The sequence below is a fragment of the Branchiostoma lanceolatum genome, chromosome 18 (genome assembly GCF_035083965.1).
Source record: "Branchiostoma lanceolatum isolate klBraLanc5 chromosome 18, klBraLanc5.hap2, whole genome shotgun sequence".
NCBI classification, from domain to species: Eukaryota; Metazoa; Chordata; class Leptocardii; order Amphioxiformes; family Branchiostomatidae; genus Branchiostoma; species Branchiostoma lanceolatum.
The window spans coordinates 6,393,180-6,408,892 of record NC_089739.1 but is presented as its reverse complement, the minus strand read 5'-3'; the positions used below and the strand labels follow the sequence as shown (position 1 = coordinate 6,408,892).

The 15,713-nt window shown below is 39.4% G+C and overlaps 1 protein-coding gene across 3 annotated transcripts; it reads right to left on the bottom strand.

Moving 5' to 3' along the window:
• Positions 1-1,219: 1,219 nt before the first annotated feature.
• Positions 1,220-14,296, bottom strand: LOC136423794 (lysophospholipid acyltransferase 2-like). 3 transcript variants are annotated; one of them, XM_066412108.1, is made up of 14 exons: positions 14,197-14,296; positions 9,468-9,613; positions 8,943-9,020; positions 8,183-8,275; positions 7,831-7,941; positions 6,919-7,060; positions 6,521-6,559; positions 6,088-6,178; positions 5,194-5,292; positions 4,817-4,920; positions 4,003-4,067; positions 3,551-3,683; positions 2,801-2,952; positions 1,220-1,813 (listed from the first exon to the last, which is right to left on the bottom strand). In XM_066412108.1, the coding sequence occupies exons 1-14, from the start codon at positions 14,233-14,235 to the stop codon at positions 1,465-1,467; spliced, it is 1,641 nt and encodes a 546-aa protein (XP_066268205.1). In that variant the 5' UTR covers positions 14,236-14,296; the 3' UTR covers positions 1,220-1,464. The 3 variants fall into 3 exon arrangements, with proteins under 3 accessions (XP_066268205.1, XP_066268204.1, XP_066268206.1); XM_066412107.1 differs by lacking the exon at positions 14,197-14,296 and adding an exon at positions 12,576-12,972; XM_066412109.1 differs by lacking the exons at positions 9,468-9,613; positions 14,197-14,296 and adding an exon at positions 12,576-12,969.
• Positions 14,297-15,713: the final 1,417 nt, after the last annotated feature.

Sequence of the window (15,713 nt, the reverse complement as noted above, 5' to 3'; positions counted from 1 at the left end):
TATACACATGCCAGAAAAATCTAGCAGATGTTGAAAAGCCTGACACTTACCACAAGCAAAGGTATTTTTAGTACATGTGTATAGTTGAACTTCGTTCCAGCACAAAAACACACACAACAAATTTTCAGCTAACCAATCGACGCCTTCATAAGGATTTTTACAATGTCAACTCCTCATAAAGAAGATTCCATGATAATAAAAGCATTCTTCATATTCTAATGTGTACATATAATAAACTAATTTGGCAATATTACTGTGACATCATAAAATCCTAGCCAATAACTCACATAAAAACTAACAAAACAAGAAAGTTATTTAAAAGAACGTCATGTAGCTCTTCAACTGTTACCATCCACAACAAAAGTTATCTGATAGTTGAGTTAAAAAACCTTCAGTTTAAATATTTCATAGTAAAATTCTGATATGTCAGAATTGGTAGAATAAGTAGTATTTGCTTACACAAATATCCTCATGTGGTATATTTCTTTCTTTTCTTTCTTCAAAATCATCTTCAAAGAATCTCACATAAAATTGAGCCATTTGTTTCACTGATCCCGTTTTTTTTCTCAATAGCACTGAGGAAAACTTGTCTTTCATAAACAGAAACGAAGTTGGCTCTGCAGTGGGATGAGTTCAGACTGCAGTTCACACATTCATTGCTAGGTGACAGCACTGCTCAGGTGACCAAGCTGAGGTAAAGTGCTCAAAGTACAACCTTACTGGATCCCACCCTCATGTGTTGTGCATGGTCAATTCCCCATGCCCTGAACTAATGTTTCCGTCTTCCAGACTGTTTCCATTCAAAACAAGAAACTGTACAATGATATAAAGTACAAAAATATATAGACAGGTACCAATTCCATCACACTCTTTCTTCTTCAAACTGGCAAAATCCCTTTTTTCGAAAGTGTTGTCAGTGGTCTACTTACACAAGGGACCACAAGTAAAGAACAATCTTACTGTTCTCCTTAGCTCCATATTGTTTGAATGATTGTATATGGGTATGTGACAACTGCAACAAACTGTGAATAGTTGCAAGAATGTAATAAACCATTTCCAAATCTGCTGTGTACCAGAGTTTGTTGTCTATCACAGTGGCCTTTGGATAATCTCCAAGCATCTGTAAGGATCCAGCTAAGGCCAGATTTATACACCTGTTTTTGAGCCGACTTGGAGTTGAATCAAGACTGTGCAAGGAGAACCCTTAGCTAAACTAAGCCACCCAAGCAGCGTTTTCCTGGAAGGAAAACTCCACTTGAGCAGCCCAAAGCTCTCACACACAGCCCCGAGTTGACTCCAAAAACTTGTGTGTAAATTGGGCCTTAGTCTCAGACTGAGCTTTACGCATGTTTTAGCAACATTAAGAACATCTTTCTATCAGCCTACCTTTTCAACAGTGAAACCGAGCCGGATCCTTACATCTGCTTGGAGATCACTTGGAGCCTTTTTGCTTCTGAAAATATCTCAGCTCTCTTTCTTTTGGACATAACTTACAGCAAACTTCGCACCATTATAGTTCGCGTGACTGAATCCTTTCATACCATTTGTTATTCGCTCGCCGAGACCGAACTTCAGCGCACGGTCTGTGATTGTACCGTTCTGAATCCGATGGCCCCCTACTCCATTCTCGACCTTGTTGTTGTTCGTTTTCATCCCGTTGCGCTCTTTGTCTGCTGCAACTTTACCAATCATGTCAGGCGTCACGCCGTTGGTCTTGGCAATTGCCGCCTCGTTGCTCGGCCGCGACTGCTTCCTGTATGGTAGGAGGATGGCCACCAAAGCGACGGCGATATGTATGGCAAAGTACAGCGATCTGTGGAGAAAAATAAAACATTGGAGATAGAATAGTCACATAATGTTCTAAAAAGTTTGATATCCTGAAATATTTTAATGTCGACAGTGGCTTGAGCCTCTCTACATATGTGATATGAGGAAATACCATGCAGCTTATCATAGAGTTAAAAATCATTTACATACAGATTAGTAGTTGGTTTATGCACAATGTTGTGAATATAAATGCCATTCGGTGCCAACTCAGGTGACCCAAGTACAACAGTAATTGCCTCAGGTGCAGCCATAGGACTGTAGGTTTTGATCCACTCACACCGGGAAGGACCCCTACTCTTTTCGACAAGTGTGGTGGGTTCTTTAACCTGTTCAAGGTGTGGCTCTCCTCAAACTCAGTACTTTTAGCATCCCAGCTGAGAAAACATACTTTACTAAAGTTTAAGGTACTCATTCACACCTGAGTTGAGTGAGGAAATTCGTGAAGATATTACGTCATATCAATTTGCATAAATCATCACCTTGCTATAAGGTACTACCTGAAGAAAAAAAAAGGTTGAGGAAGGTTTAGAGAGATGCATAAAGGGTTTTTTTCAATAACATCCCAAAACTCCTCAGCCACCCTTCAAAGGTACCATATTTCTCAGGACACAACATTGGGGTATGTCAAGGGATTCTGCTAATGCTAGGGTCACATTTCCAAGCCAGGGCCTGACCGGGCTGTTTGAGAGAACAAAGAATAAAAGCTGCATATCAAGAATATACAAAACGTATGGTTAGGAATAATTTTTAAAAAGTTTTGTGTCTTTTGTTGTCTTCTATATCATAGTTTTCGTCCCCACAAGCTGTCCGGTCGGGCCCCGGCTTGGAAATGTGACCCTAGCATAAGCAGGCCTTGATAACACCACATTCTAATATTAAAATGTGTCAGTCTTAAAGGGACCATTGACATTACATTGAATAATCCATCCAACCCCAAAGTTACCAATTATTGTGCACAATTGCCCAAACAAACCTGTAGAACTTCATGGTGGGCTCCCAGTCCAGTAGCACGAAGGGCAGCACGTGGTAGTTCAGGAAGAAGTGCGTGGACGTGAAAGTGATGATGTCGTACAGCTGGCGAAGCCGCGCCGTGCCCTGGAAACGGTGCCGCAGGTGATGCCGCATCTGATGGAAGACAAACAGCTTTGTTTGTTTGTTTGTTTATTCATGAGAAGCTCAAATTGGCACGCAGGCCGCTTTTCATTGAGAACATGAGGGAAGAGGTGAGATGTTCATTCATTTGTTTGTTTGTTAAATCATTCATACATTTGTCAATACACATACACTACGTATTCATTCACTCATTCATACATCCATTCATCTATCCATCCATCCATTCACATTCATTCATTCACTCACTCACTTATTCATTCATTTGTTAATTCATTCCTTTGTCCATTCATTTATTTACTCATTGAGTCACTCACTCACTCATACATCTATTAATTCATTCAACCATAAAAACATGTATTCATTCACTTATTCATATATTCATTCATCTAGCCTAGTAATCCATAAATTCATAATTGTCACATTCACTCACTCACTCACTCATTCATTCACTCATTCATTCATTCATTCATTCATTCATTCATTCATTCATTCATTCATTCATTCATTCATTCACTCACTCACTCACTCACTCATTCATTCATTCATTCACTCACTCATTCATTCATTCATTCACTCACTCATTCATTCATTTGTGTAGGTAAGGTTTTACCTTTCTGAAGGCTGGAGTTAAGATGGCTCCCCCGAGGAAAGTGAAGTAGTAGCCAGGGTAGAAGCCGTGCCACGTCGCTGACAGAACGTACACCATCAGAATGGGCTGGTACGGGGCACGGTCGTAGCACACCCTGCCGATTTCCACAAATAATGCATCTTTATCAACTGAATATGCATGTCATCACCTAGCAAGAAAATCCATTGGTCTAAGTTAATTGTTAAAATCTTTTTCCAAACAGTGCACATTGTCATGCCAAGTAGGAGAACCTGCCAAAATGAGATTTGAAAAAAAAATCTAAAAACTAGTTAAACTTCAAGACTCCTAGATAATCCAGAGTATACACAAAATGTATTATCATAATTTACTATTACTATTCAAAATTTCATAGATAAAAGACCTGCTGTAAATGATGATATATGGTTATTCAAGAATTTTAAATGAACTGTTACCTCTTGAGCCACAGGGTGGTTTGGATGTTCCAGTTGTCTATCAACATCTTCAGGCTGGTGGCAAACTGCAGGGACCAAAAATAAATCCAGAAGTAAAATAGTCAGACTACATACAGTCAGCACAATACATATATCACATCACATTTCCATGCAAAACAGAAACACATCGCAGCAGCTACTTCCTGAGAACAGTAATAGACTGGAATCACTTACCCCAACATCTAATTAATTTGACAACAGTAGACACCTTCAAATCTGGGTTAGCCAAGTTTCTTGGCCTTCCCAGCATCACCGGTTAACCGAGCATGAGTCAGGTCACCACCCAGTGTAGCCACATGTATATAGCACAATTTGTTACCCACTTATTTATATATTGATTGTTGCATGAGTTATGTTTATCTTTTTTCGGATTTTCCTTTTTTCACCACCACCACCTGCTGCAGCTGGGCGTGACCCTGACATTCCCTTGGCGTTATGCCCCTCGCGGGGTCTTGCCGAGTAATGTGTAGATGTAGATATACTCAGTTACTGTACAATGTAAGAAGGACTATTGTCCACTCACCTTTTCTTCTTCCTGTCAAATTTCTATTGTGCAATTTCTGCTATCACCCTGAGGCTCCTAGTTCCATGAGTATTTGCACATATCACACTGTTCCTTTTACTTTAACAGTCTTATAAACAATCAATTATGATTCTGTAAGTGATTTAATTGGCTGCAGTTGAAATTCATGGTGCCCCAACGACCCAAAAAGAGGTCAAGGGAAAGGTGAAGTGAGGTGATGAGTTGAAATTAAAGTTTGAGATTAGTGCTTACCTCGATCTTTAAGATGTTAAGGTTGGAGATGAGATCCCAGCGAGGATTCCCGTTTTTGTCGTACCCGTTGAATCCTAACCCCGCTGCGTTAGCAACTGCATCCGCTATACGAAACAACAACAAATTAAAAGTATATTCTACTAGAGTATAGACAATAGTTACAACTATTGTTACAGCAAGAATAATATTGCCAAACCTTTGAACAAATTTTGTACTTTTTCAATCACAAAATTCTAAATCAATTTTGGTCAGAAACTTGTTTGGCTTTATGTTAGATTTATCTTGCAAACAAGAAAAGTGACTTTTTTAAAGCAAATTCGGCCAGAAATTAAAAACACCAACAAATTCAAAATTGGTCATTTATCAAATGTTCTCACCCAGTGTCCAGGCAAAGTAGTACTTGGTTCGTGCCATCATAATGCTGACGTGTAGGTAACCAAACCTGGTCAGCAAAGGTGCAGCGATGATCAGGTCATCTGTGGGTGTAAAAGGGTTAAAATCTGAGTGATCTGCAAAGGTTCAGCAATTGTCAGGCCATCTGTGGGTGTAAAAGGGTTAAAGTCTGGTCAGCAAAGGTGCGGCGATGATCAGGTCATCTGTGGGTGTAAAAGGGTTAAAATCTGAGTGATCAGCAAAGGTTCAGCAATTGTCAGGCCATCTGTGAGTGTAAAAGGGTTAAAATCTTGTCAGCAAAGGTGCGGCGATGATCAAGTCATCTGTGGGTGTAAAAGGGTTAAAATCTTGTCAGCAAAGGTGCGGCGATGATCAAGTCATCTGTGGGTGTAAAAGGGTTAAAATCTTGTCAGCAAAGGTGCGGCGATGATCAAGTCATCTGTGGGTGTAAAAGGGTTAAAATCTTGTCAGCAAAGGTGCAGCGATGATCAAGTCATCTGTGGGTGTAAAAGGGTTAAAATCTTGTCAGCAAAGGTGCAGCGATGATCAAGTCATCTGTGGGCGTAAAAGGGTTAAAATCTTGTCAGCAAAGGTGCAGCGATGATCAGATATGTAGTGCATACATGTATTAGTGCGACACATGCATTTGTGTATATTTAGATAGTGTTCAGCACCAAGGACAGGCACATGGCTTGTGTGTGGACAACTGTTAATTGACTGATTCCATAGCCCCGCCCACCTCTTTCAAAACATGTGCAAAAATTAAAATAAACATAAGAATGCAGATATCTGATAGACGTATTTGCAATATGATACCTTATGAATCAAGAAGATTAAGAAAAGGAATGCTCATTGTCTAACGAATATGATACACCCACCTACGTTACCCCTGGCTGAAAACAATGGTCCCACATACAGCATGGTGAGGCCAAAGAAGGCTGCTGTTGTTGCTTTCTTCAGAACAACACCCTGAGGTAGACAAAGATTAACATTTGGTCAGACACTTCCAAGATTGTATAATACGATTGATACTGTAAGCGACTAAATTGCAACTTTTTCACATTTGACTATTCAAAATACATACTGCAGTGGCACAGATGGCATATAGATACAAGTAGTTAGGCAACCTTACCGACCAACTCCCAAAATGGCTATGCTCATGACTAACTCTGAACCATGGTCTGGAGAAGGTCGGGAGACCATGGTTGGCTATGTGTAACAGGGGCTTACCTCCCAACCATGGTCTGGAAAAGGTTAGGTGGCCATAGTCGGCTAAGTGTGACAGGGGCTTTAAAAGCAAGCTTCACTCACCAGTGCTGAAGGCTCTTTGATTACTACAATCTCATTCCCCTGAAACACATGAACAGGAAGACATCAATTCTATAAGCTTCAGATTGAATCACACGCTTCAGTTATACCTTAGAGATTATAAGCATTATTATACAGTTATCTAAGGTAAACTAAGGCATAATATCATAATAACAGTGTGGCTTTCCTCAAACATGGGACCTTCGCTTATGTCCAATCTGTGGTACATACCTGAAGCAAGTGAGGAAATACTATTAGGTATCAAGTGCCTTTCCCATTCGGGAGCAACATTAGGGCCTGTTAAGGATTCTAACCCAGAACCTTTAGATTCTAACTTAACAACGCTTAAGCCACGCGACCACCCTGTTACCATACTATACAATCCAGAAAGTGGCACTGACTTGTTCATCAATCCTGATGAGAGGTTTGAGGTTGGTTCCCTCCATCCAGGCCTTGAAGTCTGAGTAGTAGGTGAGCGGACCGGCCAGGACTCCCACAAAGTAGAACATGTAGCTGTAGTACTCCAGGGGGCTGGGGATGCGTCTGTGCAAATAAAGAAAATTTCAACAAATTATGATAAGTTTGCTGTGAATTGAATTAAGTTAGTGGGGACTTAATTTAGGACCAGGAGGGAATGGAGATGTTTGTTGTGTCTTAAGTTTGTGGTTGTAACAACTGTGGTAACAATGCAAAACAGCATATGTTCGAGTCAACATGATAACTGCAAACATAAAGCCAAATATTTCACAATTTGAAACAAAAATAAAACTACTTTCTTATGCCATAAGCCTCATCAGACTATATATGCATCATCATTATTCATCCTCTTAAATACTGTAAATCACTTTAATATAGTGGCAGGAAAATATAGCGGTTGGGGGAAAATGGAGTAGGTCACGGCACTTAATTTTAACGGTTGGAACAAACATTACTGGCTTAAATATTAGTGATCAAATATTAGCGATGATGAAATTTTAGCTGTTGACTAGTGACCGTTAAATCAGCTAAAATTAAGTTACAATTAACAAATCAAGAATTACAGTAAGGTGCAGCATTCCGAAAGTTTAATTTCCAATACAGTTTAAAATGTTGTAACAACTCCCCCCTGATGTGCAGCAAAAAATCACTTCATTTCATTCAATTTCAGAATATGTTTCAGTCAATCCCTAAGTACAGTGTATTAATTATCTGGCTTCATCCCTAGGCTGAGGTGTTGCCAAAATCAATAGCTATCCAGCAAATGAAGGAGTGACCAAAGCAAATCTTACATTTTCAAGCAAATGTAAAATAGTTCCTATCTAACAATCGCTTACCGGACAGCTTGCTTCCGTTGGTCAGGTGACAGGCTGCTGTCATCACGGTACAAGCCGTCATGTAGGGCGCAGCTCAAACTGGTGACCTTCTGGGTCATGATCATCAGTGGGCTGGAGGTTAGAGATCAAATGCTAGAGGTCACATTTGGAATATCATTATAATTTTCATTTTTCAAAGACAAGGATGAAAAAAATGTATTTGGAGAACTCTAACAAAAAATAATTGGTGTCCGCAAATCCAATGTTCTCTCCTTGGTGGGAATTTATAACGGTAAAAGTACATGATTTTTAGTTTTAGTTAAGGTGTTTATTTCGAACCCTGTTCAATTATATTGGTCTAAAGCCTAATTACCCTGTGAAGTCCAGTGTGTAGGTGCCAAAGTTGTAGTATGTTCTGTAGATGTGGCACAATGTCAAGTACAGCATGGAGAAGGTGAAGACATATCTGTAGAAAAGAGTTACAATTGACATAAACAAAAGTGGTGTATAATACTGGACTGGTGCTGCATTGATGCCAGGTTGGTGCTGCATCAATGATGCTGGATTGGTGCAGCACTGATGCTGGATTGGTGCAGCATTGATGCTGGATTGGGGTAGCAGTGATGCTGGATTGGTGCAGCATTGATGCTGGATTAGAGTTGCAATGATGCTGGACTGATACTACAATGTAACATTGGTGCAGCATTAATACTGTATTGGTGCTACATTGATGCTGGATTTACATTGTTGCTGGATGGGTGCTTCAACGATGCTGAACTGTTACTACAATAATTGTAATATTGATGCTGGATTGGGGCTGCATCAATGCTGGATTGGTGCTATATTGATGCTCAACTGGTCTGGTAATTTATTGCATTGATGCCACCTTAATCAAGATCAGTTGGCGATTTGGCATCAGTGCTACTTATAACCATAAGAGAAAACAGCATCAGTGCTGCACTTACAGTCCCCACTAATACATGTCTTTGACAGTTGAAGGAGGGAAATTACTTGGACAGCCATGATAACTATGATTACCATGGCAGTCAGCATCAACACATTGAGCATGAAAACCTAATCAAGGGCAGTGTTACGCACTGCTTTCTTACAATCTGTGATTACATGGTACTCACTTGTGCATGTTGCTTGGCTTGGAGGAGAGAATGATGATATAACATACTGTAGACTGGATGAGAAAGTGGATCACTTGCCTGGAACAGAAAAATACACAATTGTCAAAATCTGAAATCTCCTGTCTACGATGCAATCAAATTAGACTTTTAAAGGAAACAGATTGCCCCAATGTTTCCACTGTAGTCAAAACACACTGTGTGACCACTAAATGCAAAAGAGAATGAGTTGGGTTAAAGCTTCAAGTTTTCAATGTTTCGACTCACAATAAGAGAGTGAAAAACACTGATAGAAAAAATACAATGATGTCGGTGATACCGTATAATTATCTAAAAGCCTACAATACAGTATATACATGACCAAGGTAGATTTGCCATCTTCCTACGGCTACAAGTATTGTTAGTTGTGATATGTGTACAAGTATCAACCAATATATATGTATCACTACATACATATGTATGTATATATATATGTATATGTATATACAGGTTTCCACATATCTGGAGCTCTTTAAAGCTTCAGCTTACCACCTATGGCAGAAGTATGCCATGTACACGCCGACCACCACCGCGAACACGTGCCGCGCCGTGACGCCCACCCGCCCCGTGCTCAGGACATAACGGAACACAAGTGAGAGGAGCAGTGCCAGGACTTGGCAGGTCACAAAACTAACCTGGGGAGAAAATAATGGTGCAAGGAGGCGTGACTTATGTGTGCTGTAACTAGAAATAAGTATTTTACTAGCAAATACAGTCAGAGTCGCGTTTTAGTATAACTTACCTGTTGGGAAAAAATCGTATACTTACAGTAAGTGACGTAATTCACATGATTTGTGGGATTCTGAGAACATTCTATGTTGTTTATAATCAATTTCATCATGTCAGACATTTATGTGTATGGATTACCATATATGTATGCCCGGCAGGGCCGCCCTGTATATTTGCTATGCAATCACATACCAACTGAAATGTGGGTACTGTTGGCTCCACCACTGAGGTGTGGCAAAAAAAAAAAATCCCCCAGTCTGTTAGACATAGATAACACATGTGGATTACTTATGATATGTGCTGTGCAATTACATACCAACTGAAATAATGTGCTGTTGGCTCCGCCCCTGAAGTGTGGCCAAAATTTCCACCGTTTTCTAAAATGCTTCCATGAAATCATTGAATTGTAATGGTGGCTAGGCTAAAAGGTCTGGGCCAATTAGACAGTTGGTGACACTTGAACTGTTACAGAGTTAAAACCCTAAGGTGCCAATATTACTCAACATAAAGAGGCCTAGGAATCGGATAGGTCAAATGCTCTCAGTCTGTATTCCTAAAATTAGCTAAGATGTATACATTTATATACAACTAGAAAGTCAACATTTGCTAGCAAATGCAAAATATTTCCCTCCATAATATTCAAAAGAAAAGAATTTCATTGCCTTTAAAGGGTACACCAACCAAGTAATTTTATTCATCTAGCCTAGAGCAGTTAAGTACACAGTCACCAAACTCAAGCCAGGCATATCTGCAGGAAGTGGGATGGTAACATATCTGAGCTTCACAGGCGTGGTCATACTGGTTTTCTGCAGTGAGCATTGGTTTGAAATAAATTATAGAATGTCGGCGTGCCTTTTTCCAAGAGGTGTGGCGAGCTGTTTTAGTTCAATGTCAATGATCATTCGTGAAGTATAATTGGCCCCTTTAATTCTACATAGCACATTATTTGTTATCCTCAATTCATTGATAAGAGCTATTGACAAATTATTCATATTGTGAAGTTGAACTCCAAATTGCCCAACAGTCACAATGGAGCGCCTGATTGTGTCAGCATTCACAGACTAGTTTCGCCAGACAACCCAAGAATACAATTAAACAATCCAATAAAATCATTCCCCAAAACCTTTCCCAATACAAATGTAATTCAATTTACCGCTACACACAATTGCCATTAATTTACCATTAGGCTTTGCCAGGATCCCCCCATGCAGACCCTCATAATAAATAGATGTGCAATTCAAGACCTGTGTTCTTGAACCTTAAAGCTTTAATGGTCTGTAAAAATTATCCAGTATGGTTAAAGACACCTGATCTGGGTTTAGGGTGGGTGTGTCTGTGTTTGTAAACATTGCTCAAGTTGTAAGCACTGTTACAGAAGAAATTAAAGTAGTCAGGTTAAAATACCACAAAAAGTTGCTTCAATTTGCAATAAAGTTTTCAAGAAGTTCAGAAAAGTCACTGTTATGACAGAAATGCAAATATTAGTTTCTAAAAATAAGTGCACGACAAGCAAACTTGACCTCTCAAAAAGTCTCATACAGACAAATGCCAAACTTTTCAACATCAACAATGATGTTTCTGTACACATTTACAAACAAAGAACAACAACAGAAACAAACAACAAACTGTGACTACATTGACATATGGAAAAAAGTAAACCTACAAGTTACAAGATTCTGATGTCCGAAGAATTTTTCTACATTCAAATACAGGAAATAAGAACACAATAAGATACAAATCTTGAAAAATGCAAATATTTAACTAAGGTGGTGTATTAGTAGGTGACACTATCAAACAAGTATGATCAGAATGTTTTACTTCCTTGGGTGTATTTGTTTGCATACTGGTCGTGGTCTTATTGGCAGAACTTCATAACACAATGTAAAATGTACTGTGCAGTCAAGCAAGAAATTCTTCAGCATATGGTGTACGTGACACTTGTCACATCACAATATGTACAGACAGTTGTAACGTCTAATATATCATTTGGACGTCACAGGAAGGGATGGGCTAAACTAGAACAGAACATAATGCATAAAAAATGCTTCCCTTTAATTTCGTTTGAGATTCAAGACTCTTGTTTTGCGAATAATTAAACGTTTTGTGCGTTTAGATTCCAATGGAAGGGTATTTAAAGGCATCCAGAGCATTTTATGAGGTTTGAAGCTTGAATAAAAAACCCTCCAATTTCTAGTCATTCCTACACATAGTACGTTTCAATAACACTATACCATTACATATCGACATTAAAGGAGCAAAGATATGATGTCGTGTGGTGAGAACTGATGAAAAATAATCCAAGCCCTAATAGACTGATCCTGACTGTCCATCACAATTAGCGGTTCAACCAATGAGAGAGTGACTGCATGTCTGTCAAATATTTGCATTTTCATGATTTAATTTTGCATTTCTACGTTTTGACGGAGGTCGGCGGGGCTATGGTATCGGTCTATTTACACTAGGCGCGAGAAACTAAAAGATCACCATGTAGCTTATTTTTGTGCCGCTTTTAAGCACTTTTGATAAGAAATCCGTATGCAAATGTGGTAAACAGTGGTATTAAATGTCAATTTCATAAAGATTACAGCAACTAGAATATTTCCATGTTTTCAAGCCTCATAAAATGCTCTGGGTGCCTTTAAGTTCATGGCGTTGCTACGCTCAGTGGAACGTGTCCAAACAAGAGGTTTTACACAAGTTCAAACACACGTTTGAAGGCCACGGTTATAGAAAGTTCTAGATGCTTCCTTTCATAAGGCCAAGTGCACACCCACTCCCCTCACGAATCCCTTAATTGAATTAACAACAAAGCTTGCAAATTCCACAGAACCCTCAAGGCGTTACCTTAACATCTTGAGAAACACTTACCCGCAGTTGGTTGTCTTCTAGGCGTTCGTAAGAGATTAAGATCCCCATGTCTGTCTGTGCATCGGGGATCGGGCGGCACAACCCCCCCTGGCGGTGGTGGTAATGTTGTTGTGACACCCCAGACGGTGGTTTTGAATACACCGGTTCTGCGGGTTCTAATCCCGCATGGCAACGGGAGACATTCACTCAGACAATATTGGCAACAAAAGACGGTGTAAACAAAAACCCAGACGGGGCCCGTTAGAACGTAACACAACGTCCTCTTGGGGCGGGTCGAGTAGCCAGCCAGCCCGCCTTCTTAAGACTCGTGACCTCTAACCTCACCTTGTTTAGCGTCTCTAGTTACACTAAGACGTAAAAGGGGAAAAGGGCGTGGCCCCCAGCCGGTTGTCAAGATCAAGAGTGATTGGTGGGCCTGCTTCCGTGGGGTGATTTTGCACGGGACTATGAAATCATCAAGATCATTTTCTGTGATAAGCCAAAACAAATTTTTGTGTGGGATTGAGTTGGAGGGTTATATTAGGGAAATGTTTATAAACTTTCAAAAACAAGTAGGTTTTTTAATGGCTACAAGTGAATTGTAAAATGAGGCAAATCAGTCATTTTTATCAAAAAGCTATATATTAGAGGCTACACCAAAACGATGTGGTTATGATCATGATGTTAAAGTAAGACTAATATTCACAAAAAGACAATAAACGGATATAGCTTTTGTCAGAAATAGAAATGTCAGTACTTGTGTGATATTGATACTCAGTGATGTAATTAATGCCTATAAAATTGTTTGACAAATATATATGCACTAGTTATACGCACAAATATTAACTAGACATTTCTGTTCAGTCTGTATAAGGCAAACAGTTCAAGTCTGTCATGTAAATCACCTATATGTTTGCACAAATATAATTTGTATTTTGAAAGCCCATGGATCATAACGCCGTTATAGAAACAAGTTCATATATAGGTCGCACTCATTTGTATGGATGGGGGGGAGCTCCTATCATATCACATGATACAAGCAAACGTGACTATCATATATGTGTAGCGGTAGGAGTCATGGTAGTGACGTCATCATATGACGAATTTCTAATTTGAAGCTATAGACGCAGTGTGGACACAGTTCAACGATGAAGAGGACGATGTTTCTCGATAAATGAAATCAAAGAGCGTTTGATATTAAGATATTCTTCACACCATTTGGTACCTATCCAACTCTGTATCTATCTATCCATCAATCATACATATATCAAAGTTACGCGAGATGCAATATCATATAACTTCAATTTCAAACCGCATGAAAATCATGTACAAAAATCAGCGTTTTCCAGAAATATTGTAAGCAGTACGTCCACAAATTTACTAAAAAAATGCGCTTCGATTCACAAAAACTCAAACAGTGGAACACATGAAAATTATTACACAACGTGGTATCTTATAAAACGTAACATACATGTACTTTAAAAAATATTTTAAACATTATATTTATGGAAGCATTTTTAGCAACCAAAGAAATTCACGTTAGACGTTGGTGTCATAAACACCGTTTGAAATACTAGTAGTTCCCTTAGCGTTAGCGACACTGTTACCATGGATACGTATAAGTCTAACGTCATTTTCTCACCTTGTCGTCTGAAATAGGCATGTTGAAAGCTCCAGACATGATATATAACAGCTGAGCTAGGGACGCCTGTAGAACAAGCTTGCGTAGATAGCATCTGGGGATGTAGCTACGTAGTGATGTACTGGCGTGGTTTCTGAATAAATTAGTAACTAACTTTGACCTTCTTTTCGGTCACGTGATCGCTCCAGATTGCTTACACAGTGAAAGGGGTTTTGTATCATACAAATTGTTAACAATATGGTCGGTTTAGAAAGGGAAGAGGAAAAGGAGTGGAATAGATCTCAATTTGTTTGTAGTGTGGACCGTTTGGTTGTTTATTTTGAATTTATTTTCAGAGTGTTTAGGGTTAGTTACATATGTCACATGTTTGAAAGTCATACGTGGATCGCAGCGGACTTCTAGAAGTTCCCCATTAATCATGACAATTAGCTCAAAATTTGGATTATCAGCATCTAAGTCACAAGTCTACCCGTCTTAAATTATTCTCCTTCAAAGTCTAAAACAAAATCGATCCCTGTAGGTCCCAAAACGCCCATGTGGGCTCAAACCTAAGCTGCATCTTCGCGAGTCCAAGAGCTATATCTAACATCAAAGAAACACGACCATGGAATGTCCTGAACAGGAGATATTGAATATAAATTCTCCTGCAGTACAATCGAAAGCCGCCAGGGGGTCGGTAATCTAATCATTTCTTCAATTTTCCAGCACCAAATATTATAAAAATCCATCCAAAACTTCTCGAGTTATGCTGTTCACAGACAGCCGGATAAACAGACAGCCACGAAAACATAATCTTGTTGGGGAATGTTATAAACAAGCGTAAGACACTGCGCCTCATCCTACATCTGCTTGGAGATGACGCAAGGGCTGCCCTCTCCCGCGACCACATTACTTCCGGGTACGGCCAAATTCGGTCCGATTTGTTGTCAGTCTAAAATGGCCCCAAATATAGGGATTTAACCAAAGTTCCGGACGAATCTATTTGTGTCAGTCGCTACTTATTCTTCCATATAAGTCTTTTAGGCCATATTATCCTAACTATGTTGTTAGACCACCCAACGTTCCCGCCAAATTTGGTCAAAATACAAATTTCCCGGCACAGCGACCCTGATTAGCTGCACCCCACTTGAGGAGACCACGCCCCTTGACCCAAAGCGCGCGAAGCCGACCATTCTTGTCTTGAGCTATTTTCCCACATTCAACGCGTATTCAGATGCATACAATGATATTCAGTACTATGATAATTTGATAACAAATCTTAAACGTAAGGAAAACATTGTCCATTGAATTCTATCTTGACCTGTATTGACCCTCTCTCGACTCGGCTGAAACCAAGTCCGGTGCCCTGTACTGGGCATGAGCAAAAATACAGAAACAGTTTTGCAAGAAATCGTGAGAAATCCGGAAAAGAAATCTATTTTCATAGATTTTCCCACTTTAATATATATCATATTGTGCAATTTTGCCCTTTTTGTCTTAATATAAGTCCATTGTGTTGAAATTTGGTATAGTTTTGG

Excerpts from the sequence above, each read along its gene's own strand:
- LOC136423794 (XM_066412107.1), bottom strand. The coding sequence starts at position 12,623 with ATGGGGATCTTAATCTCTTACGAACGCCTAGAAGACAACCAACTGCGG. Across the intron at positions 9,614-12,575 it reads TAGAAGACAACCAACTGCGG|GTTAGTTTTGTGACCTGCCA; the intron begins GTAAGTGTTTCT and ends TTTTCTCCCCAG. Across the intron at positions 3,684-4,002 it reads ACCACCCTGTGGCTCAAGAG|GGTGTGCTACGACCGTGCCC; the intron begins GTAACAGTTCAT and ends GGAAATCGGCAG.